A 27,607-nucleotide genomic window follows, 5' to 3' on the forward strand; every position below is an offset into this window, starting at 1 on the left:
GAAACTTAATCTTTTCTGGGCCTCACAATGATCATATCCCAAGAGAATCACTCTCCTCAACTGAAATGCACATGGCTGACAACAATACCAAGATATCCAGTATTAATTGTCAATGAATCTGTCAACAGACGAATGATAAAGAAGATGTGGCACATATATACAATGGAATATTACTCAGCCATAAAAAGGAATGAAACTGGGTCCTTTGTAGAGACGTGGATGGACCTAGAGACCATCATACAGGGTGAAGTAAGTCAGAAAGAGAAAAACGAATTATCGTATATTAACACACACATGTGGAATCTAGAAAAATGGTACAGATGAACGAGTTTGCAAGGCAGAAATAGAGACACAGATGTAGAGAACAAACATATGGACACGAAGGGGGGAAAGTGGGGAGGGGGGTGAATTGGGAGATTTGGATTGACATATATACACTAATCTGTATAAAATAGATAACTAATAAGAAAAAAACTGTCAATGACAATGACAATTGTCACAAAGCTTAGAAGTCCACGTGTGCAGAGAAGCAGCACGTCTGGCCTCAGAACGCTACGTATACACCAAACGTTCCTTGGAAACCTATCTATTGACTTTCTATGATAAAGCGTGGCGGCCACGTGGAACAGAGAAATGCGAAATCAGTATCGTCAGCACATCCTCTCCACGTAAGCAGACCAAGGAGGAGCTGTTTGGTGAACCTGAAGTCAGAACAAAGACAAAGAGAATATTTAACGCATCATGGATGCCCATGGGTCTGGTTTGCCCGAAAGAGCAAAACCGGAGTCTGTTGCCTATAACTGTCCACTTCACCTCCATCCCGAGGACAGCCCTGCTGTTGAGATGAGGGATATTTGCAGGAGGTGGTTGCCCTGGCAATATGTGGATGGCACTGCCAGCATCCACCTCTCACTCACCCTTTCTGTCCTTCCATGACTGAGGAACCCTTCTCACCAACACATTCTTTCTGTTTTGTGTGCGCTGCTCCGTTGAGTGTGGATGTGTGGGACTGTGGAGCTTCGCTGGCCACCCTGTCTCTTCCAGGGGCTTACACAGCTGTCATCTGACCCATCAAGTGGTCACTTTCATTCCTCTGGTCTCATTCTGCAGTATTCATGGGCCAAGCACTGTAGTCATCACCACAGATGAACTGTGCGCACAGGAGACAGAGCTCTGCCCTCGTGTGGCCTAAGGGCTAGTGAGCCATAATGAGGGTGAGCCGTTTGCATCATTTTGAGGGACAAACACCTCATGCACAGCATGCAGACTGAATCCTAGCCTTCTTGAAACCCTCTTCACTGTTCAGAACAGCTCCTGATGAGACCACGTCTCCGCGCACACAAGAGGCCATGACAGAACTGTTCTCCTTCAGTGTTTCTGGGGACTAGCTTGTGCACCCCGCCAAAAAAACAAACCCACAATGCATCCCCTTAAATTCATAGGCTACCGAAGTGCATACAAAGGAGCCCATACAATGTCACACTGCAGCAACTTCCAAAGGAAAATGCGGTAATGAAAGTGCAAAATATCCCTCAGCTTTCTTCGTTCGTTTATTCTACAGACTTGATTGATCTCACTCTGCCATACATCAAGCTCTATGTGCAAAGTTTTGACAAATACGATGATCTTATCTGCAAAGCAGAAACAGAGACACAGACGTAGAGAACGGACAATACCAAGGCGGGGAACAGGGGGTGGGATGGATTGGGAGATTGGGACTGACACATGTACACTGCTATGTATAAAATAGATAACTAATAACCTGCTGCATAGCACAGGGAGCTCTATTCGGTGCTCCGTGGTGACCTACATTGGAAGGAAATCCAAAAAAGAGGGGATAGATGTATAGGTATAACGGATCAATTTTACTGTACAGCAGAAACTAACACAACATTGTAAAGCAACTATACTCCAATAAAAATTAATATAAAAAAATACGAGAATAACAGGAAATGATCGTTGTTCTCGGTTTCTCAAAGTTCAGAACACACCCTGCGTTCTGCCGAACTCCCCGGCACCTCTGTTCGTTCACATCCCAGCTCCAACATTTATGGGATATGTTCATATCAGGTGAGTTACTTTAATCTCTCAGTTTCTTCAGCAGTAAAATGAGAATAACAGTCCCTACGTTCTAGAGTTAGTGGAGGATTAACTGTAGTTATGCATGTAGAGCTCTTACTTCAAGGTCTGGCATATGGCAAGTGACCAACAGAAGCTTCCTGCCTGCACGGGCAGCGGTGATGGTATCCGCGGTATCTGCACATCCAAATTCATGGCTAAAGTAACTGGAGTTGTTGTGTTAACAGTCTGGCCATCTCAAAGCCAAAGAAATACAGAATAACCCAAAGATAATCATTCCACGTCTGCTATAGTTATTGACAATTAAATATCTAATTCCCATATCTAAGAGAGAAATTACACTTAATTCTGTTCCATGCCAAAGTGAAATGACCACGTTTCTTCTCCTGAAGATAACTGGTTTTGCCTCCTCTAAAAGATGCAATTTTCAAGAAACGTTTTGGACAGAAGATACAAACTGAATAAAACAAGGAAAACTGAATATGGAAAAAGCAATTTCATTTGACAGCGTCAGCCCCAACCGTGACATTCTGAATGAGCAAATGGTGGGGGGAAGTTCAAGTTCATACCGAGTCTACATCTGGGTTACATGGAGCAGAAAATTGCAAGCGTCTCCCATTTTTCAGGTACTTCTTTCTTTCTTCTCTCTCTTGCTCTCTCTCCCTCTCCAAATGAACTATAAGATTGCTTATGAATTTAAAAGCACACTTTGCCTCTTTCAGCTTATTAGAGAGCTTTCTCTGGTTTTAAGAACCCTCTGAGTGAGCTGCCTGCTTGGTTACAAACACTGGCAATAAGGCTGGAAAACTCGGCCGTGACTACTTGTACATTAAGAAAACAATCTTGGTTAGTTTCTAAAGATGATAGTATGGGTTGGAAGGGATTTAGTCTGGAATAAAGCGGGATTAGAGAGGGGAAGAAAAAAATAAAAATGCTTATCACCTGCAACTACCTGCAGCTGGTTTTAATTTCCTCCCTGCAACCGGAAGTAATCCCAGTCCTTTGGGGGGGGATTTCCAGACAGCTCTCTCCTGAAACAATTATGTACCACCAGAGAAGAGCAGATCATGTTATCTCTCTTCGTAAGATTTTTCCTTCTGTGTAAGTGGGGGTGAAATATGTTGTTGGCATGAGATATAGTAAGTTCTAAATGCATGGAGAAAATTCTATTCATTCAGAGGTCGTATTAAGCACAAGTCTCTTCCAATATCCACCCCAAAGCAAAGGAATTCAGTCCTGCCTTATATGACCTGCCATTACCTCCAGACCCCTTAGCTTGGCTTCTTCTCTTTCATGGATTTACAGAAAGTGAAAGCAACTTCCTAAATCACCATCAAGTAAGCACTGTATTTTTTTTATTATTTTTTAAAATTTATTTTATTTATTTATTTTTGGCCGTGTTGGGTCTTCGTTGCTGCATGCTGGCTTTCTCTAGTTGCGGCGAGCGGGGGCTACTCTTCATTGCGGCGCGCGGCATTCTCATTGTGGTGGCTTCTCTTATTGTAGAGCACGGGCTGTAGGCATGTGGGCCTCAGTAGTTGTGGCACATGGGCTCAGTAGCTGTGGCTCGCGGGCTCTAGAGCACAGGCTCAGTAGTTGTGGCACATGGGCTTAGATGCTCCGCGGCATGTGGGATCTTCCCGGACCAGGGCTCGAACCCGTGTCCCCTGCACTGGCAGGTGGGTTCTTAACCACTGCACCACCAGGGAAGCCCTGTTTTTTAAGCCCTACTGTGAAATATACATAACATAAAATTTACCTTTTTATCTATTTTTAAACATACGGTTCAGTGGCGTTAAATACATCCACACTGTTGTGTAACCATCCCCGGCATCCATCTCCAGAACTTTTCATCACCCCAACCTGACACTCTGTCCCCAGGAGCCAACTCTCCATTCCTGCCTGCCCCACCCCCTGGTAACTTCTATTCTGCTCCTCGTCTCTATGGATTTGACTGTTTCGGGAAACTGAGAAGTAGAACCATACAATGTTTGTCCTTTGGGGGCTGGCTTTTTTCACTTAGTATAATGTCTTCAAGATTCATCCACGTTGTAGCATGCATCAGAACTTCATCCGTTTTTAAGGCAAAATAATATTCCCTTGTACGTATATACCACATTTTGTTTATCCATTCATCTGTTAATGGAAGCTTAGGCTGTTTCCACATTGGGGCTATTGCAAATAATGTTGCTATGAACATGGGTGTACAAATACCTGTTCAAGTCTTTGCTATCAATTATTTTGTATATAATTGCCTTTGGAGGGAGCACAGCCCAGTCAACACTTTGATTTTGGACTTTGGGCCTCCAGAACTGTGAGAGACTGCATTTCAATTGTTTTAAGCCACCGAGATTGTGGTAATTTGTTACAGCAGCTACAGGAAACTAATATACCTTGGTTTCCTCATTGCAAAATAGAAATACAATAGTACCTACGTCAAAGAGCTGCTGTGACAGTTAAATGAAATAATCCATGGAAAGCACGTAGCACAGGGCTAACACAGCAAGCTCTCAATGGAATGTTGGCTATTATTATTTACTGCTGTGGAAACCCTGATTTGCATGACAAATGGATAGAGGAGGCAATACAGTACCTAAGTCATGTGCAAGGCAGAGATTCAAGACGTTTTTGCGTGAGACTGCTCTCAGCTGTTTTTCTTTAAAGCAAAAACTATAACCATTTTATTGTCTACCAATGCCCATGGGTACAGGGAAGTTTTCAGATCATGCATTCCAAAAACCAAATTCTAAGCTCCCATGTGTCTGTGAAACAGTCTTTATGGGCCACCAGACATATAAAGCAAGAATACTTTGTGTTTATATATATTTTTCTGGAGAGTCCATAGCTTTCATCAGATTCCAAAAAAGTTTAAAATCGCTTCCATAAAATGATCCTGACAGCCGTGAATGAAAAGATGCAGACAGGACTCAAAATATGAACCAGGCAAGCATCCCATTCAGCTGGAGGGCCACCTGTAGCTCAAAAAGTGATTGCTGCAGGGAGATCAGCTCGGTCCCTTGTGACCGCCTAGAGGGGTGGGATAGGGAGGGTGGGAGGGAGATGCAAGAGGGACGAGATACAGAGATATATGTATATGTATGGCTGATTCACTTTGTTATAAAGCAGAAACTAACACAACACTGTAGAGCAATTATACTCCAAGAAAAATGTTTTTTAAAAAAAGTCATTGCTGGAGCTTGGCCCGTGACCTAATTCCAGCAATAAGAGGAGAGAGCAGTCAGGACTTGGGGAAGGGATTTGAGAGGTGAGTCCAAGCCAGGGGCTTCGCGACTCCAGCCATCTCCTGAACAGGCCTGGTGTGTGTGTGTCGTAACAGGAAGTGGACATTCAGCGCATCCAACAAATAGGTCTAGCAATAAATTCCCTTGAAATCATTTGAAAAATTCAACATTTAGTGAAGCCTCTTTGTAAAACCCTAGGATATACTGCCAGAATAATAATAGCTGTCATTGTGAGCACCTCTCATTCATCAGCAGAGAAACGAACCAGATAAACAGTTAAACTTTTTCTTTATTTAAAAGGCAACTATTGAGTACGTACTGTATGTTATGCACTGAATTATGTCCCCCACCTTCCAAATGCATAAGTTGAAGCCCTAACCCTTCAACAATATAACTATTTGGACATAGGGCCTTCAAGGAGGTAATTAACATTAAATAAGGTAATAAGGGTGAGGCCCTAACCCTATAGGACTGGTGTCCTTGTAAGAAAAGACACCAGGTGCCAGAGAAAAGGCCACGTGAAAACACAGTAACAAGGCTGCCGTCTTCATGCCAAGGAGGGAGGCCTCAGAGGAAACCAAACCTACCGACACCTTGATCTGAGACCTCCAGCCCCCAGAACTGTAAGAAATAAATTCCTGTTGTTTAAGTCGCCCAGTTTGTGGTATTTTGTTACGGCAGCCCAGCTGATGAATTCATTATACACCAAGAACTACACCAGGGGCTGGAGTTACAGAGATGGTTAAGGCATAGCTTCTCCGTAAGCTCACTGGCTTGAGGTAACACTGCAGGATCCTGCAAGAAACAGAACCAGCCCTTGGCCTCCCAAAGCCACCTGACACTAGGGTGAGCCTGCCAAACTTCCTCTTGAATTTGCCTGGACCGGCTGTTTAGGTTGTATGTGGGCCCAGACTCATTAGACCAGAACTAGACTAATGCTGGCTTTCTTTAAGACCTCTTTTGTTTTGTTCTGCATTGTTTTGTTTTGTTGTTCTGTTCTGCTCTATTTTCAGGGAAAAATAACATCTCACTCTCCCGGAGAAAGGATCACTCACAATCTCATCAAACCCCAATCAGCTCGTTCTCAGAACTATCCACCCATTGAGTCTGTCCTGATTAATTACATTCAGTTAAGAAATATGAGAGGAGGGAGATTATGCAAAATGCTCAGATTACAAGGAAATGTGATATTATCATTCAGAAAGCTGACAGAGCGTTCAAGCATTCAGAGATTATTACACTGGTTTTTGCATGAGATGGTGCTCCAGGGTGGAATTTCTGGTGTCACTGGTTTGGAGACAGAACATTTGCTTTTTCATAGGAAATATTAAACAGTTTTCTTATTAGTTTTGCACGAATTTCCCTTGATCCAGGACACAGTGGTGGAATGCTGGTCAGTGTGACTGAGAATTTTAAGGCTGGCCTCTGAAGCTCACTATTTCTGTTCCCCATCTGTTTGATTTTGTGTCAGATGGTAAGAAGGAGAGGGGGAATATTTTTATCACCACTCAGCTTTGTCCTCTACAAAATGGAAATGTTACGGCTTCATAATCGAGGGCCCGCAAAGAAATATTTCAGGGAAGTAGTTATACCACGTATTACACTCCTAGTTAGTATCCCAAATGCAATTTGACATTTTCACCTTTTTTCCCCTTAAAGACCCAAGTCACCTCTTTTAATATGGTGTGTTTAACAATGATGAAATTTACGGTAGAAAACTCAAACCCTGAACTATCTTACTTGAAAATAAGGACAATTTGCTGACCTTCCTTAGAAGGATGGCTATTAAACTCACAAATGAGTTGAAGAGAACCTACTTCTCCAGAGAACTTTAAAAGTCCACAGATGATCATGTGTCTCAGGGATGTTGCTGCAATCCTGTCCAGGTCAAAGGGTCACATCATTCTCAGAATCAACTCTATGAATTTGATCGCAGATTTTCATTAACTAACAGTCCTGAATTTTACACAAGAGCTTAACATCCCTCTATTCGATAAGCTTTTAAACCTGCCCACATTTCAATGATCGGACCTGAATTCAACAGGAAGAATTATTTTATCTGGACACCATGTTGTATGAGTCATCTCTCAAGTAGGAAAAAGGTTGCTTTATTTTCGACGCCTGTGGCTATTACCCTCAGATCCTTGAGGATGATGTTGGAAGTGGATTTTCACGATTACCCTGGAGCACATCGGAGATTTACTGGCAAATCATAGATGAACGCAGCATTGGCAGGAGTGTTTTCGTATTCATAGAACAGCACTCCAGGGGAAAATGACAGGAATAGGAAATGTCAAGGTATTCGTTAAAAGATGAGGTGTACGACGCGGCTGAGTCTGCGGAGATGGCTCTGTGCTGCTTCCCGAGTGTGATGACAACCACCTTGCCGGGGTGTCTTCCCACAATCTCAGCAGAGATGGGGCCACACTGCACACGAGCCAGCTTCTCCCCAAGGCACTCCCTTCAAAGCAGCATCCCCCCTCGTAAACCCCTTGACACACAGGGGTGCTGTTGGTGCTGTTAGCAGCATGGGAAGTGGTCTCCTCCTAGATCCCTTCTCTGCACGGACTACTCATATTAACTCCCGACTCACAGATCTCCTTCTGGCAACTCTTCCTGTAGATACTCTTGAACTCTCCCTGTAAAATTTTCCTTCAGGTCTCATTTCCCCTCCTCCTGTCCAGCTTTAATGGACTAGTCTGAGTTGTGTAAATTGCAGGGAGAAAACCAGGGCATGGGTGACTCTGTTCATCCCCTAAGCTACTCCTTACACTTTACCCAGAAGAGGTCTGCTTTCATGTTTCTGACATACAATGCGCTTTTGTCTCATAACGTGTGTGTGCATAACTCACACCAAAGCGTGAACAATCACTGCCTGAGCTTTCAGAAACTTTTGCTCGGCTGAGCCAGTCGGTCACTGGCTTTTGCCAGCCGTGCACCCCTTCGAGGATGTGTACTAAACTAGTTCCTTCCTTGACTCTGTGAAATTACAACACCAAAACCTAAGGGGAAAAATCCAAACTAAAAAAAAAACAAAAAACAAATCATAGTTCCTAAGAGTTCGTATTCTTGTGTGCTCCAGGGATCACAATTGTTCCGTCTTCTCTGCTTTGCAAAGGATATATAAGTCATCACTATTCTGCCATTTTCTAATTTTTCTTTTCGGAAAGTGGACTCTTAAAAAGCCAGGTTCAAAATCTAGGGTCTCGTGCAGAGGTCAGGAAATGCTTGCTCCCCTTAACACCCCGTGATGCCTTCTCTGGTACCAGCACCCCTTCCCCCCGCCCAGCGTCCAGCCATCGTGGGCAAGCAGCTGGGCCCCTTCAGCCCTGGACCTGGACCACTGGTCACTTCCGTCCCTGGGCTGCCAGTGCTTGACCAAAGCTCCCTGATCGTTAAAGTGGTTTTATTTCTTTTTTGATTTGTTTTTTCTTTTTCTTTATTGAAGTATAGTTGATTTGCGATGCGACACATCATTATTTGGAATGGCTACAAAGTATTCCATTGTATGCCTCTCTATCATAATATATTCAAACAATTCCCTATCAATGCATAATGGATATTTATGTTGATTTGATTTTTTTTAAGTGGTTTTATTTCTAACACTGCTTCAGCTTCTCTACCTCAGTCAGACTCCAGCCCAAATTTGGACTGAGATCACTTCTTTTCTAAACCCAAGGATTCATAGCTTTCTTTCATCTCCATGTATCCCTTTGAGCTCAGTAAAGCACTTACCACAGACTTATCACCCAAAACTGCACTCTTCTGGTGAATTAATTATATCCATTTCCATAATGTGGTGTAAGAGCTCAGATATGGGGATCAGAGACATAGGTACAAATCCCGCTTGCCATCTACTGGTCGTATAATCATGGACAAACCATTTCATTTCCCAGAGCCTCAGTTGCCAATGGGAATGGATACACAGCACAGCAGTGGTGCAGATGAAGAAGTGAAATAATGGTTGTAAATGCTCCTAATTTAGTATGAAGTAGGTACTCTCATTTCTCTTCCTTCTATCAGAGAAAGTTACTTATCATAACTCTAATAAGTGGTTTGTGTTTATACAAATCTTCCTCCGTATCTATTTGCACAAATCAAAATGTTTTTGGCGATTAATCCTTAATCTGAAAGTTCTATTCTGACACTGGATATTGTCGTTTCACGAACAATACTCACAATCCTTCATTTCAAGTGGCAGGACATAGTTTTAGAAATAGACTATTTGGAGCAGAACACATACAAGTCTGCAGGCCCTATGGTAATATTTCTGCTGTGGGCTCATCGCTTTCTTGCATAATGTAAACCAGGCTTCCGAAATGAGCAGTTCCAGTAGGTCCCAGGGCAAGAGAGAGATGCCAAAGCAATTAAGTTTATGGTAAATTCAGAAGAGGAAAATGTGCATACGACAGGAAGAAAATCTCTGTGGGCTTAATTTCTAGGAAAGGCAAGAGTCACCTCTGCCAGCAGCCACGGGACGCCACTAGCATGGAGCATTTAGAGGTGGAATGATCTGCTCGAGCAGAAATAGTGTGACGGCCACAAGGCAGAACCTTCCACACCGAAGTCCTAGAAGGATAATGAGAGCGTTTTCAGTACTTTGCATTTATATGCTGGGTTATTTTTTTAATTTTTGTGGAGTACAGTTGATTGCCAATGTTGTGTTAGTTTCAGGTGTACAGCAAAGTGATTCAGATGTTTTATATATATATATATATATATATATATATTCTTTTTCAGATTCCTTTCCATTATACATTACTACAAGATACTGGGTACAGTTCCCTGTGCTCTACAGTAGGTCCTTGTTGTTTATCTATTTTATATATAAACGTGTGTATATTTTAATCCCAAACTCCTACTTTATCCCTCCCCTTCCATCTGCTGTTTTTAATTTCTAAAAGCACCTCACAATTTTTTTTATCCGCCTCACATGAATTAGGGAGGGCTCATATATAATTCTGTTCTCAAGTCTCCCCATCCCAGAAAGGTTGTTCCGTGTTAATTCTGCTTTTCCTCATTCCCATCGAGGTCAAGCTTCCTGAAAGAGGAGCTTGCATTGGTTGCCTCCCATTTTTCCTCTGTCCACTTGGCCATCTGTCTCCTGCCTTCACTGACCTTGGAAACTGAAACTGTCCTTGGAAAGGCCCCTGGGGACCTCCTAGCAGCCAAGTCCAACGGCTCCTCCCAGCCCCCCCGACCTCACTAAGGAATTTGACCCTGCTGACCCCCACCCCCCTCCACGTCCACTTCTTGAAACCCTTCTCTCTGCCTTCTCTCTGGCTCTCCTCTTACTTTCCCGGCTTTTTCCCAACAACTCGTTCTTCGACTGCTTCCCAGAGAAACCAGTCCCTGGAATTCCATCCTCAACCCTCCTCCTCTTTGCTGTGCAATATCACATCCTCCTCTGACTCTATTACTCAGTCAGATTCCAGGCAGGAGGCAGAAATCACACCAGTGATCTGAACAGGGAAATCTTCATGGGCAGAAAAGCATTAACTAGTAAAAGGGGTAAAATGGACTTTAAAGGGCATAGAAGTAGCCACCTTCAGGGAACGTGAGCAAGGTGGGAACTCAGAGGCTTAGGAGAGCCCACCCCTCCCCTCCCTCCCCTCCCCCTCCCACCCCTCCCCCTTCCCCCACCTCTCCCCTTCCCTTCCCCTCCCCACCCCTCCCCCCACTCCTCCCCTCCCCCACCTCTCCCCCTCCCCCTTCCCCGGCCCCTCCCCTCCCCCCTCTCCTCACCCCCTCCCCCAGCAAGGAGGAAGGTCAGGCCTCCTTTGCCGGGTATGGCTGCTGCAAACAGCCCCACCAGGTGGTGGTGAGGACACCTGCAGGAGGCAGGAGCCCCGGTGAATCCATGAGGACCTCTCAGGTGAGGCCGCTTCCTTCTGCCCCACCCCACACACCCAGGTGCTGATATACATGGGAAAACAGGGCACATGAAAGAAGCAAAGAGTCGTCCTCCTGCTCTGAGCCTTCCATTAGTAAAGCCTACAGTTGTAACCAGTGCGAGGAAAATGTCTACACGGTCCACCCTGAGTACCACAAAGTGAGGCAGAGGGGGTAGGTGTGGAGTTGAGAGGCGATGTCTTAATAATCGGCATAGTGGATGATTTCCAAATCTGAATTTCTTACGCTGACCTCCCTCCCAAACTTCAGACTGTCTATGTATGGATGTCACCAAGACACCTCGAACTCAGCACATCTTCATTATCCACAAGCAAACAACTGTCAAGACCTGCAAATGTTCTCTGAAAAAAAAAATGTGTCTGCAGTAAACCTCTCCCTTGGAATACGTATACATGTTTGGATACATTCTACCACCACCTCTACCAGAGTTCAGATTCTCATTATCCATTAGAACTGGTGCCTATGCTCACAACAGCATTACTCTTCATCTCTCTTTCCCATTAACACCAGAATTGACTGCCTAAAATAAGACTTCCTTCTCAAAAACTCCTAATAATTCTCTCCGCCAACAGCACAAGGTCTACATTGCTTATCTTGGTATTTGCGACCCTCCCAAAATGGCACCAATCTACCCCCCCAGCCTCATTTTTCTATGCATCCCAATAGTGCAATAAAGCTAACATTTATGGAGCAATTAGTATGAACCAGACACTAATGCAAGCACCTTTTACGTATAATCTCATTTAATCATCACATCAAATTTCTCATGTATCATTATTATTATCTTCATTTTACAGAAGAGTAAACTGAGGCAAAAAGAAGCTAAATAAGTTGCTTAAAGGCCCACAGCTAGTAAATGGTGACATCAAACTCTAAACCCAGGCAGTTTAATTCCAGAATCTATACTCCTATATACATTATATTTCTTTCTAAAAATAAATACATGTAAGAATAAATTTAACCAATGGGGCAAAGGACATATACAAACATTACTGAAAGGAATTTTAAAAGATCTAAATAAATGTTCATGGATTCGAAGACAATATTGTTAATACTACCCAAAAATACTACGGCAACACTACTCAAAGAAATCTACAGGCAATCCCTATCAAAACTCCAAGGGCTTTTTTTGCAGCAATAGAAAAACTCATTCCGAAGTTCATATGGAATCTGAAGAATCCTAAATAGTCAAAACAACCTTGAAGAAGAAGAACAAAGTTGGAGGACTCACACTTCCTGATTTCAAAATGCAACACAAAGTTACAGTAATCAAAAATGTGTGGTACTCCGATGATCCAGCAATCCCACTTCTGGGCATATATTCAAAGGAAATGAACCAACCAAAAACCAAGAAGCAAGTAAATGTGAACTGTTTGTCATACCGGCATTTCCTGATTGGATAATTTATGCTTTAGTCTTCCTCTCCCAGGAAGGCAAAGGTTGGTAAACTTAGACTCGCCCAGCAATTAATCTAATATTTTATCCCATTTGAAATGACCCAGATAGTCAATGAATTCTCTTTATTGAACTTAGTTTCAAGTTAGCAAAATCTGGAGGGACTATTCCTATAGAGTTTACTCTATTCCTATAGAGTTTACCTAAAAGCTCTTATCTCATTTACATTTAAGTTTCATCATATCAAGTTATTTTCCTTGCTGACAAATTTGCAACAGATATAATAAGGTCTTATTTGACCTCCAGTAAACCTAGGTACAACAGAAGTATTACACTTAACATTGATGACTCTAAAAACATCTCTATATCAATCAAACCAACAAGCTTCAGTAGCTTCAATAACAGATATCAATTCAGTACTGAATATTTCCCAGATCACATGAACCTGAAATTCATTCTACGTCTAAGAATTCATATAAGCTTGTAATTTCTTTTAAGCAAATAAACAGAGCTCATCCACAAACCAATCCTGGCAACGCCATCTAGAAGCAGAGACACCTCATATTTATAAGGTACACATAGACGTGCATATATCTCTACAGACACAGAGATCTCACAGTTTTCCTGCTACAGCTTAAACGGCCTCTCTTTTCTGTCTTCACTCTCAGGGAATAAAGTTCCTGAGAGCCCAGGTAGGTCATTTATATCTCAAAAGGCACAGGGAGAGAAATACCAATTCCACCTAGAAAGCCAAATTCCTCTAACAGCATAAGCAAAAACCCGTTTTACAATGTCAAAAGCTTTCCATTTGGGGCATTTTCACGGCTTTTTCTTTAGTTTCTAAATAGCCGATTCAGTTTAAACAAATAACAGGAATAGAGAATAATCCGTATCATTCACACACATGCACACGCCTCACTTGCAGAGGAACAGGAATCAGCATTCAAGTTAACGTTCGCCTCGGCTCTTAGCTCAGCCTCCATGGCCTTTCTTAATATAAACGACAATGGCCAGCCCACAGCTGTGGCCAATATCTCTGCAACAGCCGTAGGGGTGTGTAGGAGTTCTCTGGACTCTCTCGGCGGCCCCCATTCATCAAGGTCAGCCACTGCAAGACCCCGATACTAGTGGACGGCCACCCTGTGGTTACCCCCGAAACTTTCAGGCCCCACGTGTTAGTGGTCGGCCCCAAAACTTTCCATTCCCCGTCCTAACTTCCCGACATCTCGGTGCTCACGGGCGTTTCCTCCGTCTCCTGGCTACTCCACCAAATGTTGGGCTGCACCCCGCAGGCCTACAAGGCCTGTACTTGCCCAGCTTTAAGACGGAAGGAAGAGCCCGGAGTCAGCGACAGAGGCATCAGTGGTTAATGCATAGGGGAGCTTACATGTCTGAGGCCGGGTCCTGGGGCCACTCCCACTGTGAACGGTGGACGGCGGGCAGAACATGGAGGCAGTCTTGGCTCCCAGGGGCAAGGGGAAACCCAGTTATAGGGTGATCGATGTCAGGTGAGCTCGTCGGTTACCAGGGAAACCAGCAGAGGAGCACACCCCTTCCCTCCCATTGGATGAGATATCATGGTGGAGACGTTCTGATCTCAAGGTTAGAACAATCACCAGCTGGAGCCGGGCAAGTACGTAGGGAGGTCAGTCATGTGAGTCAGGTGGTAGCGATTCAAAAAGAAGTAACTGTTAAACGCTAGGGGGTCCCCTGTAACACGTGCTGGGCCTGGTTGTGAGTAGAATGCAGCACACATTCAAGGCAGGAATAAGACGAACAAAGTCTGAGGACCTAATATAAAACACGCTGACCGTAGTTGATAACACCGAATTGTACAATTGAAACTAGCTAAGCAAGGAGAGCTTGAAAGATCTTACAAAAAAAAAGATCAATATGTGAGGTGATGGCTGTGTTAATTAACTAAATGAGGAGAATTCCTTCACAAAGTAAACGTATATTCACTCACCACAATGCATACTTTAAATATCTAATTTTAGGACTTCCCTGGTGGCACAGTGGTTAAGAATCCACCTGCCAATGCAGGGGACACGGGTTCCAGCCCTGGTCTGGAAAGATCCCACATGCTGCAGAGCAACTAAGCCCGTGCTCCACAACTACTGAAGCACGCGCGCCTAGAGCCCATGCTCCGCAACAAAAGAAGCCACCGCAATGAGAAGCCCACGCGCTGCAAGAAGAGTAGCCCCCGCTCACCGCAACTAGGGAAAGCCCGCGCACAGCAGCAACGAAGACCCAATGCAGCCAAAATTAAATTTTAAAAACGAATAAAATAAATAAATATCTAATTTTATATGTCAATTATACTGCAATAAAAGCTGAATTTAAAAAAATAAAAAGGTTTATGGGCTCTCCGAAGAGAAATCCTTTCCCCACTTTACTAGTCAAATCCAATCAAAGCTACAAGACCCTGAAAGAAAACTGGCCCCGTCAGGTTTACTGGCAGCTGAGGCGGCTGCGAAGCCCTCTCGGTGCTACAGCATGCCGTGGGCACCAGAAAGGTCACAGTTTTCCAAGAATGAAAAAATAATGCTCACCCACAGAGCTCTGGGATCTGAAGAAATGTTGTCCATAGGAAGGAGAATCACTAAGCAACAGTTTTGGGAGCCCATCAGTCCAGTCTCTGCAGCCGTCTTCACGGTCTTGAGGACCCTGACCCCACCAGGGGTCTTCATCTCCCCCAGACATGCCCCGCCCAGTGAGGACACCATGCCAGAGGGGGTTCAAGAATCATTGGTCCTGATGCGTCAGGACTTTCTGGACCACAAGGGACTAGGCATGCTTTCAAAGAAGCAGACAGATTTCTGGAGGGTTGAATTCGAATTTATTCGTATGAATTTTTTAAACTGAGATATAATTGACCCGTAACATATTCCTTTCAGGTGTCCACATAATGATTTGATATTTGTACATATTACAAAATGATTACCACGATAAGTCTAGTTAATATCTGTCACCACAGAGTGACTAATTTTCTTGTGATGAAAGCATTTAAGACCTACTGTCTTAGCAGCTTTCAAATATACAGCACAGTATGGTTAACTATCCTGACCGTGCTGTACATCACATCCCCAGGACTTATTTATTTTATAACTGGAAGTCTGTACCTTTTTTTAGCATATTTTGGGGGGCCCCCTCACCGTGCAGCATGTGGGATCCCGACCAGGGATCGAACCCGCGCCCCCTGCACTGGAAGCTTGGAGTCTTAACCACTGGACCGCCAGGCAAGTCCCCTGGAAGTCTGTACCTATTGACCCCCTTCACCATCTCACCCACAAATCCTTTTTTATTTTTCACTGTATACCAGTATCTAGCATAGTGGCTGGGACATACCAGGTACTTAATGTTTGTTGAATGAGTCACGAACGTACCCCTTCTTACTTAAAACACCCCAAGTCTATGGGGAGCGAGAGAATAGCAAACCATCCTCTACAGTTCATTGAGCTGAGGCGAGTGTCTCTTCGACAACCAACTGAATTACCTGTCAGCCACCTCGACATTTATTTCACACGCCCCTTCTCCTGTGCCTCTTTTATAAAACCTCTTACGTTGGGGAGGAAAAGCCAAGGTTCCCACTGAGCCTGACGTCTCTTGCAGACCTAAGAAATCCTTCACTCTCTGCCAGACCTTTTCCTAATCCTCGTCCAACAGATTATCTCTGTACTCCTGTCATACAGCTTGAGTCCCTTTTGCCCCATTTTTCTCCTGCTTCCCACCCGTTCCTAGTCAAGCACCACCTCACTTTCTAATCCTGCCCCGTGTCTCTCAGATTCCTTGATGCAATTTTAGTGCTGCCAAGTCTCGGTGCTGGACGTCACAGGAACAGAAGAGGAAAATTCCCTGCTTTGCATTGATGTATTGTGTCCCTGTCCTAGATCTGGGCGTGTGTTTGCCTGTGAACTGCTTTTCCTTCAGCTGCAAATACAGAGTCCCTGGTGGGAAAAGTCCAGATCACTTGTGTTTTTTCTTGTCTACTTTTTTTTAGAAAGAAAACTTTATTCAAATGGATAAGCAAGGATTAGGGTCCGTTCTGTTGGGATTTTACTCATCTGTTTATTATGACAGAGCTGTGCTTATGTGCCGAAGATGGGATGTGCATTCTAAATGAAGAGGTGGGAATGAAAACAGCAGCAGGTGAGGCTGGCCTGATGAGCCTTGAGTCCAGGTGCCCGCCTTGTCCTCTAGGGAACTCTCCGCATCTCTTCTCTGGCACAATGATGGGCTGAAATCTACACAGATGTGGACAATTATGGCTTGGAAACTTGAAATTTGGTTTCTGCAGCCATTTATCCCATTGTCTACACAGATGCCATTTGCGCGAGAATTTAGAACATTCAAGGACAGGAATTATGTATATAATTTATCAGTAATTTTACACTTGTTTGAGGGTGCATATTCAAAAACTTTCTCGTTGACACGTGCACACTATATTTAAAATGGATAACCAACAAGGACCTACTGTGTAGCACAGGGAACTCTGCTCAATATTATGTAACAACCTAAATGAAAGAAGAATTTGAAAAAGAATAGATACGTGTATATGTACAACTGAATCACTTTGCTGTACACCTGAAACTAACACAACATTGTTAATCAACTATACTGCAATATAAAATAAAAAGTTTAAAAATTTTTCTCATTTAAAAACAAAAAGGAACATTCAAGAGTTTAGAAAATGGTTTTCTCTACCCCTGCTAGAGCCCTTTCACTCTCATAGCATTTAGAAACAGAAGGAGGGTCTCTGATGTCTTTGGTGCAGATCCTCGGGCAGGTCTGGCAGGTACACTGCCCGGCATCCCTGGCTGTTCCAGGTCCTTTCCTTCCCCGAGTCCTTCTCTTCCAAGAGCAGAGCCCGTGTAGCTTGTCCCTCTGCAGCCACGTGGCCATAAACCAATAGCAGCTGCTTTTCCCTCCCCGTGGATCAGAGCTCCTGGACTCAGGAGAGGGAACAAGAATGCCCTGAAGGTGCCTTTAGCATCCACTGACACTGGTTCTCTAAGAAGAGTGAGTCTGTGAATTCAGTGGCCAAGAGTAAAGAGAGAGCTCTGTCCAGAGTTCTCTCCAACAGCCGTCGGGTGGAGCTGAGTTAGAAACCAACACCCTGGCCCCAGATAAGTTCAGACGGGCGCTGATGGATGCTGGCCTCTGGAGAGAGATGCAAGCTCAGACTTCTGCCCCTCAGGGTGCTTCTCTTTCACCAAATAAATTGGATCACACACCTGGGAGCTGAGTCCACAAAAGGACTATTTTAAGCATGGCTCCCCAGATTCCACAGTAAAATTCCTCCCTGGTGCTTGACTGAGGAGGTAGAGAAAAGGTGAAGGAAGCGGGAGTGACTGGGGTGCTCGCCGACACGCCCTAGTTCATCCCCTGTCCTTCAAGATCGCCCATGAGGCTAAGAGGAAAGAGTCAATTCATTTGCAAGGGGGGAGGGGGAGCTTGGGGGGTGGCAAACATTTTTCCTCTTTCAACTTCAAATGTGGAGTCTATGGTGCCCAGGAAAGTGAATAGAAAAGTGCTTGTGTGTGTGTCCACTTACCGTTTGTCCACTTGTTTTTGCAAGAGTGTCCATAGCTCTCCTTGGATTTTCGGAGAGGTCCATAGGCCAAAGTGGGTTCAGAACTGTTGCCCTGTGTCCTCCATTATTTCACATCCCATGTCATCGGGGACAGACACCCCGAGAATAGTGGTCCAGTAGCAGAAGACAAACCCCAGCTGTTGCCAGATTCCGTGGATAAGGAAATTGGTATCCACCACATTGATTCACTCCTGAATGACACTATACCAGCCTCTGCTCCTAAAGGAAGTGGAAATGAAACAGCTCTCTCCACCACACCCCATCCAGGCATTATTTATTCCATTCGTGATACCCAGTACATCACATGACAAGCTCCTCTCTGCCTCATCGCCCCATCCCAGGAGGATCAGGCCCCAGGCAGGCATCCTTCCATCCTGGAGAGATTCCTTATCTACTCATTCTGGGCAAAAGAACTGTGACTAAAACGATCAGTTGAGTACACCCTGTTCTTGTTTCCATTCTTAGTGGTACCTAAAGGGATTATTATAATCCAGGACTCTACAAAGGCATGGAAAGGATTGTGACCCTTGAGCTTATCTAAGCAGACACACCTCAGTAACAAACTATAGACATTGCCCAGCTCTGCAGCAGGATGTGGTTCTGATGCCAACAGGAAGATTGGTGGAAGCTTCATGCAGGAAGATGCGACGTGGGGATGTGTCTGCAACCAGACTCTTTCCACTGGTGTTTCTGCTGTTGATATTTTTCACCCTTTTCCCACCCCCAACTGTTCACTTCTTTACATCCATGTTAACAAAATACTTGCTAAGAATTATGAGTGTTTTTTTCTCATTCTGCAACTTTTCAAAGTCCAGACATGATGTAGAGAACCTTCATCCAGTAAAGGATTCCACCAATGGTACTATCCGTCCTGTTTTGCTAATACTCTAGGATGGTATTAATTTATCATCCAGGAGAAATGCTAAACCAGGATGACAGGTGCAGACAAAGACCATCCCAGGCCGCTGGGGGCGTCAGGTGACCACATTCTTACACAGTGATCTCTTCCTCACAGCTTTTCTCTGCACCACCTGCCTCATAGCGGAGCTCTCCCAGCTAAGGTAGTGAAGGGAGAAGATGCTTTGAAGCAGGAAGATAACCAGTTCCAAGTTCAAGAACTACCTGAAAAAGAAAAATCTCCCATCATACAGAAGTCATGGACTCCACGTTCGTGCTCCTGGGTCGTAGCTTCCCACACTGCCTGGCTGAGGTCTTGCTGTTCAATCTTCCCATGTTCCTTTACACGTAGACTGGGCAAGGTTATAGTTAATCCTCTGATTTCTCTCCATAAATTGCATATAAATTGAAGGCATCATTCAATCATCATGGAATCAAAAAAAAAAAATACCGAATCTCCACCAGGATGGTCAGGAACCAGGGGTGCAATGAAAAACAGCCCATCGTCATCCTGTCTTCTTTCCACAGCTTCGAAACGTGGCAGCAAATCTCTGCGTGGACAGCAAGCACGGAGCCACAGGGACCGAGCTGAGGCTGGACGTCTGTGTCAAGGACGGTTCTGAGAGGACGTGGTCTCATGAACAGGTGCGTTATGGGGGGAGGGGCTGAGGCAGGCGGGGGGTGGCAGTGTGGGAACAAACCTCTAGGTGGGACCTGGGTGAGGCCCTGAAAGGTCACCACCCAGCTCTGCAGTCAAGGGAATCACTTCACTTCTTTGCTTCCGTTTCTTCTCAGAACAGTCGTGATTGTTAATTGAGGTCGTGTATAAAAATATGCTTTAAATAATAGAAAGGGGGGCTTCCCTGGTGACGCAGTGGTTAAGCACGCTCCCAATGCAGGGGGCCCGGGTTCGATCCCTGGTCAGGGAACTAGATCCCGTATGCCGCGAAGCAACTCAGAGTTCACACGCCACAACTAAGGAGCACACACGACACAACTAAGGAGCACACGCGCCACAACAAAGGAGCCCACCTGCCGCAACTGAGACCCAGTGCAACCAGATAAATAGATAAAATAAATACTAAAAAAAAATAAAAGGGTGGCAAAAGATAGACCATGCTTTTAAAAAGCTAATAATAACAGAAAGGGTGGTAGAGATGTTGATTGTGACCCTAGTCTTCTATTGCCTTTCCCAGAATGGTAATTTTCAAACCATGCAAAGCTTGTAGGGTGCTACGTAACTCTCCCAAGCAAATTTCATGGTTTTACTGAAAGATTCTCGGTTATTCTGTAAGTTTTTGTGACTTTCTCTAATCTTATTTTCCCCCTCTGGCTGTTTACTGAAAAGAATACTTTACATACACCTCTGGTCGTAGCAGCAGTTTGTAATCTTACACACAAAGGATCGCTTGGAGGCAATAACTCCCCAGCAGGGACTCCGGGGGAGGCTTGAAGACTATTTATTGCTTTTGCTTGAAAAACATTTCAGAGCAATTCACTTTATTAAGTGAGGTATGATTCCTGACCCTCTTTGAAACACCCTTGAAAGGGGCTTTCCTCACACTGTGTCACTGGTAAAAGAGGAGAGACGGTGGGTAGAATTATGTCTGCCCGTTTTTATTATTTGAATATTAAATTATAAAATATTTCAAATAGGAAACTATAAAAGAATTACGGCACACCCTGGTGTACTCATCACACGGACTGAACGAGTATCTACAGCTACTGCCATATTTTTTAGAAGAAAAAAATGTACAGATACAGTGAAAACCCCTCCGCCCCCCCCCCCCCCCAATGGATACATCTCAAGTTCAAGATCCTATGTCGGGCTTATGCCTTGTCTCCCAGAATTGTCCACAATGCTTCTCTCATGAAAACCAAGAGTAGGCAAGCAGTCTCCAGTAAGGCATTAGCTCTCTCCTCCAGTGGTTCCTCAAGTGTCCATCATTTTTTTTTTTTTTTTTTTGCGGTACGCGGGCCTCTCACTGTTGTGGCCTCTCCCGTTGCGGAGCACAGGCTCCGGACGCGCAGGCTTAGCGGCCATGGCTCACGGACCCAGCCGCTCCGCTGCATGTGGGATCTTCCCAGACCGGGGCACGAACCCGTGTCCCCTGCATCGGCAGGCGGACTCTCAACCACTGCGCCACCAGGGAAGCTCTCAAGTGTCCATCTTGAACATCAAGTCAGTGAAGCTCCCCGTCCCCCAGCCTGGGTTCTCCACGAGTGGTTTGGGTGTGCAGACCCGGCCTGTCGGCCCCTCTCCACCGAGCATCCCCATCCCTCCGGCCTGCAGTACAGCGCAGAGCCGCTGATTGAGGAAAACAGCAGCAGCAGACCAAGCCCATGGCACAGCCCAGAGTCCACCCAAACAACCCCTAACCCAACACCACCCCTCCCCGGCCGGGAACCGGGCCCCTGTCCTCTTCTCCCGCAGCCTCGTGGTCTTCTAGAAGGATCATGGGCCTTCGGTCAGGCTAACCTAGATCCCGGCCAGTTTAACCTGTGCGTCCTTGTGAAATCGTTATATCTTTCGAGGCCATAGTCCCTCCCCCTTTAAAGAGGGACAATAACACCCACCTCACGGACAGGGTTATTGTGAGAATCAATATCGTCCGTGATGTCCCAGCATCTTGCACAGGTAGGAGGTGCAGAGCAAATATATTTTGTCTTCTTCCTTCTCACAACCTTCCCCGCAGATCGCTTTATACCAACCCCAAACTAGAAATCTCCCGCCGTCCAAGGCAGCCGCCAAACATCAAATACTACGTCTCACTCACTCAAATACACCCTGCACGTGTGGACACGTATCAGATGGGTTTTAAAGCAGGCCCTGCAGCTCAAGGGTCACTGCGGGGTGTGGAATATCCGTGGAAGCTGACGGCCTACTCCATCCTCTGTCCCTTTCTATAAGCACCACGGGGATGTGACCAGGGCGGTGGACGGTGCCAGCCTGTTTCCCCCAAGAAGCAATTCAGACTGCAACCTGGGAACAAAAGAGAAGGCTTCAAGGCCAGTCAGTAAGGCTGGCATCTAGGGTGGGAAAGGATATTTTTTAAAAAAGAAAAAGGAGAATGCTATAAGGAAAATCTGTATCTGTTGGGTTAAAGTTCACTCTGCCATCTCTATTCAGCCCAACCAAGAGACACACCTATCCAGCTGGCTGATACGAAGGTTGCATACCTGAATGCCTGGATCAGGTTGAACATCTCCATCCCCTGCAATGTGCTAGAATGCAATATGCTCTGGGCTGCAGATTTTGTTTGACGGCTGCACGTAAATATAAAGAAAACCAGCTACACTGCATACATTTAAAAATTTTTGGTTCAGTTCCTCCCCGACCCCGCCCCACCCCAAGCTAAACTGCAAAAAGCTATGACGTGTAATTCCAGAAATAGTCGCCAGAGGGCAGCACTAGACAAGCAGACAACTATCTAAGAGGAACGAAAGATCGGTTACCACAGCTCGTGAAAGAGATTTCCAGCCTCTAGACACTTCTGAAAACGGGGCAATGCAACAAGGTTGAAAGGAGGTTAAGTCAATCATATCTGAAATACGTATCACCGTATACTGATGTGGAGGTTCAATCATCACAAGCTGCTTCGTCTTCCGGTAGTTAACTGTTCGCTTTTTTTGATATATTACTCAATGACTTCTAAAAAGTAGGACTCATTCTTCTACATTTAGATTAAAATTCCCAGAGGAGAAAAGAATATCAGGACAGGAAAGTGATAGGCACTCTTTTTGATTCAAAAGCATTCAAAGAACACCAAAGGGGCACTTATTAGAGCTGGAATGATTTTTTTTTTTAATGGCAAAAATAAAACACAAATGAATAAACAAAATAGTTCTGTGGGGAGTTAAAGAGAGTCTCTGGAAGCTCCTGGTAAGAAAACGGTTTTTGTCACAGAAGAGGGGGATGATTGAGGCTTCCCTGCAAGAAGGGAGCGTGCAATTCATTTTCCAGCCATCTGTCGAGGCATCACCGCAGCTCCGAGAGCTGGCCCTCAGTTTCCTATGCGGACCAAGAAAGAAAAGAAGAAAAAGGCCTTCGTAGGACTGTGAGGTCTGGAAAGAACACTCCCCATGTGTCGTTAGGAGTCTGATGGAAAGGCGGGGTGTGGGGAGTCTTCGGTGCCAGGGGGCAGCCCTGACCTGTGCTGGGAGGAAGCCTGCAGGGGAGTCTCTGTCCTACTGAGGACGCTGCCCTGCCCAGAGCTGGACAGAGATGTGCAGAGATGGAGGCGGATCAGTGCACCTGGTACAGGACAGCTGATGGATACGCAGTGTCAGCCTCAGGACCGAGGATGCCAAACCACAAGGAGAAACATGCGGTAGCTGAGACCTCTACCAACCACACGCCAATGCGATAAAATCTAACTAATTACAGAGAGAAAAATAGTTTCCATCTTCTCAGGTCAGGTAGCAACATTGAGATAATAAATTTACGTGCAGCAGCGAGGCTCATGAGCTTGTTCGTATAACACGATACAGACTCAGGCAACGTTACACACACCAAGAAGTACGACTTATGTATCAATCCGAATCCGTTTTAAAGTGTCCCTTCAAAGAGGAAAGTGGAGAAATGAACATCAATTTACTCCAAGGCTGAGGAATTTGAGTCTGAAAAAAAATCAGGAGGTATTGTGCAGGGAACCTGAATAAAATCTGAATACTTCTTGTCAGCGAGGAGCGGCCCAAGGGTTTGCAAACCATCAAATACGTGCACGATGTCTGTCTGTTTCTGCTTTGACACGATTGCACGCGGGCACGTGGGCCTAAGGAATGAGACGCTCGGTGCCTGATTGGTTCCTCACTACCATTAGGATAAGCTATGTGGCAGGAGACAGCATTTCAAAGACACGAGAGAGAAAAATCTTAGCTAATGGCAGGTGCAGAAGAATAAAGCCGTTTATATAATCCGAAGACGCATCTCCCGGGACGCAGGAAAGTAAGCACCAGGTGATAATAATAATACTAATGCCTCCAATACTGAAGCCTACAAGCGGATGATCAGTCTGCACAGCTGAGAATGATTACTGCACCCTAATAACAAGGCTGGAAACAAGAACTAAAAGTCACCCGAGGGTGCCCTGAGATGTAATTGTGACAGCAGATGAATAAATCAGCTGAGAGACGAATGTGCCCGTTTGCTTTCACGCAGGTATTCTTTTGGACTTGACTGATCTATTTGATAAAAAGTAAAGAAAGGAAACAGAAAGAAAGTCAAAAGTAAGAGAAGTCTGTCTACAGAGGCGTACACAAGCCTGGACTCCTGAAGTGTGCCAGTGGCCAGTCCTTGCACTTCTGCAGGCCAATTGTCCCCAGCTGGGTGATGATGACAGAGCCTTTCAGCTCTGACTTCTACATGTATAAAAACCAAAAAGAGGAAAAGAGACAAAGCAGAAAATCGATAAACCCTCAAGGCCACCGGTTCCTGCGCGGGTTGCACAGCTTATAGTACCTAGGGGTTGTGATATTTAAATAACATAAAGATTTAAGCAATGACAGGTGTACAGGCCAGAAAATTTTTATTCTAATAATAGGTAACTGAGCCTAGAATCATTGAAATTGAAAGCTCAAAAAAATTAATTATTGTTGTAATTAGACACAAACAACACAAATTCATTAGAGAACCTGAAAAGACTAATTTTTAGTTCCTCTTGACAGTTATCTCAATGCCATTTCTGTTAATATAATGAGTGCAAGTTTTTACTTATTCACTAGAAATTTCATTGGACATTAATTAAATGTCATGAATTGTTCTGGGTGCTGGAAACACGAAGATGAAGAAGATGTGGTTCCTGCCATTACGGGTCTCACGGTCTAGTGAGGGATACAGAAACATAATCGGATAATCATGAGAAATAAGGTGGGGGATGGGAAGGAGGGGTTCAAAGAGAAGGCTTCTTAGCGAGTGGACACCTGAACTTAACCTTCAAGGACTGCTGAGCAGTAACTAGGTTGGCCAGTGAATGTGGGCCTTCCAACCAGAGGGGCTCCTGTGAACAAAGTCACCGAAGGGGAAACACATACCACCTGATTAGTGCAAGGAACTACAGTTTTTTAAAACTGAGATATAATTCACATACAGTTTTATATTAGTTTCAGTAATACAACATATTGACTCGATATTTGTATCTATTGTGAAATGATCGCCCCAGTAAGTCTAGTTAACATTCGTCACCAAACATACAGAATTTTTTTCCTGTGATGAGAACTTTTAAGATCTACTCTCTTAGCAACTTATAAATCTTTTATTGTTGATAGAACATAAACTAAAGGGAAAGGGATGCAGCTGGAAAACATGGCAAAGTCCAGATCGTGGAAAGTTCTTTATGTGTTAAAGAGTCTGAACTTCATTCTCTAAGGGTTATGTGAAAATATGGTAAGATTTCAGGTTAAGAGGTAACATGGTCATATGGGTATTTTAAACTCTAATTCGAAAAGATACATGCATCCCAATGTTCACTGCAGAAGTATTTACAATAGCCAAGACATGGAAGCAACCTAAGTGTCCATCGACAGAGGAATGGATAAACAAGATGTGGTACATATATACAATGGAACACTACTCAGCCATAAAAAAAGAATGAAATAATGCCTTTTGCAGCAACATGGATGGACCTGGAGATTATCATACTAAGTGAAGTAAGCCAGAGAAAGACAAATATCATATGATATCACTTATATGTGGAATCTAAAAAAAATGATACAAATGAACTTAGGTACAAACAGAGATAGACCCACAGACATAGAAAATAAACTTATGGTACCAAAGGGGAAAGGCAGGGGAGGGATAAATTAGGAGTTTGGAATTAACATATACACACTACTATATATAAAATAGCTAACCAACAGGGAACTATACTTAATATATTATAATAACCTATAAGGGAAAAGAATCTGAAAAAGAATAGATATATATGTATAAATGAATGACCATGCTTTATACCTGAAACTAACACAACGTTGTAAATCAGCTATACTTCAATTTAACAGAAAACGATATGAAGGAACCAGAAGAGGAAGGTGGGAAAGAAAGCAATTAGAAGGTCATTTCAAGAGTCCAGACAAGAAACATTGAGAGCAAAGGTGGTGGAGACAGAGGGGAAGGGACCACTTCCTGTAATACTTAGAAGACAAAAGTGGTGAGACTTGGTGATGGAGTAGATGAAGATGATGAGGGAGACCAAGGACATAAAGACAAAGGACGCCCAGGTTGAGAAGCTAAAGATGTGACCAACTAAAACAAAACACAGGAGCAGAAACAGGTTTAGAAGGGAAGGAAGTCAATGGAACTCAGGATGTGGTGACTTTGAGATGTCCACAGGGCACGTAGGAGGGAAATCCTACACAGGGTTGGACATAACACAGATGATGAGTTATCCACGTGCCAGTGAGAGTTAAACTGAGCATGTGTGAGACCAGCCAGGGAAGGTGCAAGGACGGGATCTGAGGAACCCTGAGCTGGACCTACATTGAAGGGATAGATAGAAACGGGATATGGGCAGGACAGAGTTCTAGGATAACACAGGAGCACAGTATCTCAAAAACCAAGGGAGCGGTAGGTCCCGATTTGAAGGGAGTGATCAAAACCAGAAATAGCTGAACAGACACTTTTCCTTGAGAAATGACTCCCCTGCAAAGGGTTTGAATGAATCTAAAAATGCCTCAGGGGCTTCCCTGGTGGCGCAGTGGTTGAGAGTCCGCCTGCCTGTTCAGGGGACATGGGTTCATGCCCCGGTCTGGGAAGATCCCATGTGCCGCGGAGCGGCTGGGCCCGTGAGCCATGGACGCTGAGCCTGCGCGTCCGGAGCCTGTGCTCCGCAACGGGAGAGGCCACGACAGTGAGAGGCCCGCGTACGGCAAAAAAAAAAAAAAAAAAGATAAAAATGCCTCAGACCACAATCATATTAAAACGACAACAATGAATCTAGGGAAAGAGACCACACAATTCCTCTTCATGAATCTATTTCAAATGCCTAACCTAAAACACCTTCCTCTATTTAAAACATCCTATTTTGTCGTGTCTCCCAGGGAAACAGAATGCAATCTCTTGCCACAACTCAGACAGTAGGCTTCATGTGTTTGATTTAGATGAGTTCTTTCCGAGTTTCTTCAGACCACTTAACCCAGCTTTTTCAAGTTTTCTGCAGTTTCCCCACCATTTAACTGTTTTTGTTAGCCATCCGTGGAATTTTGCCAGATTCTCTGCATTTTTTTACCCAGGTAGGACCCCAAAATTGCGGTAATCTGCAGCTTGACAGAGCCGAGTGTATTGTCTGCTTATAGCTCAGCACTGTGCTTGTTTTTACATCCACAGAGTCTCCTGACATTGAGATGTTAGAACTGGAAGAAATCCTAGGGCTGATCTAGTCCATTTTCCCACTTACTTAAGGATTTCTCGTACTGAACCCCTCAAATGGTTATCCAGCTCAAACTCCAAAAAATACCCTTTCCTTACAGATGTGTAGTTTTTTCAATTTAA

At 44.4% G+C, this 27,607-nt stretch overlaps 2 protein-coding genes across 5 annotated transcripts in view; one reads left to right on the plus strand and one right to left on the minus strand.

The window, feature by feature from the left end:
* Positions 1–14,059, minus strand: part of LOC307188427 (uncharacterized protein) — a 262,819-nt gene extending 248,760 nt beyond the window's left edge. For 3 of the 4 annotated variants that reach the window (XR_013828932.1, XR_013828934.1, XM_079925495.1), the window contains exon 1: positions 14,017–14,057. The gene's annotated coding sequence lies outside the window, so the exon portion shown is untranslated. Of the gene's footprint in view, positions 1–14,016 lie in introns of all 4 variants that reach the window. The other variant, XR_013828931.1, reaches the window with a different exon arrangement.
* The window catches only part of GALNTL6 (polypeptide N-acetylgalactosaminyltransferase like 6), a gene marked incomplete at its 3' end in the record, with an annotated part of 1,147,279 nt that overhangs the window by 1,101,608 nt on the left and 18,064 nt on the right, over positions 1–27,607 (plus strand). The window contains exon 10 of the mRNA XM_079925494.1: positions 19,648–19,764. Coding sequence (XP_079781620.1) covers positions 19,648–19,764 — 117 coding nt within the window. The remainder of the gene's footprint in view (positions 1–19,647; positions 19,765–27,607) is intronic.

The sequence above is a fragment of the Stenella coeruleoalba genome, assembly GCF_951394435.1.
Source record: "Stenella coeruleoalba genome assembly, chromosome: 7".
Classification (NCBI taxonomy): Eukaryota; Metazoa; Chordata; class Mammalia; order Artiodactyla; family Delphinidae; genus Stenella; species Stenella coeruleoalba.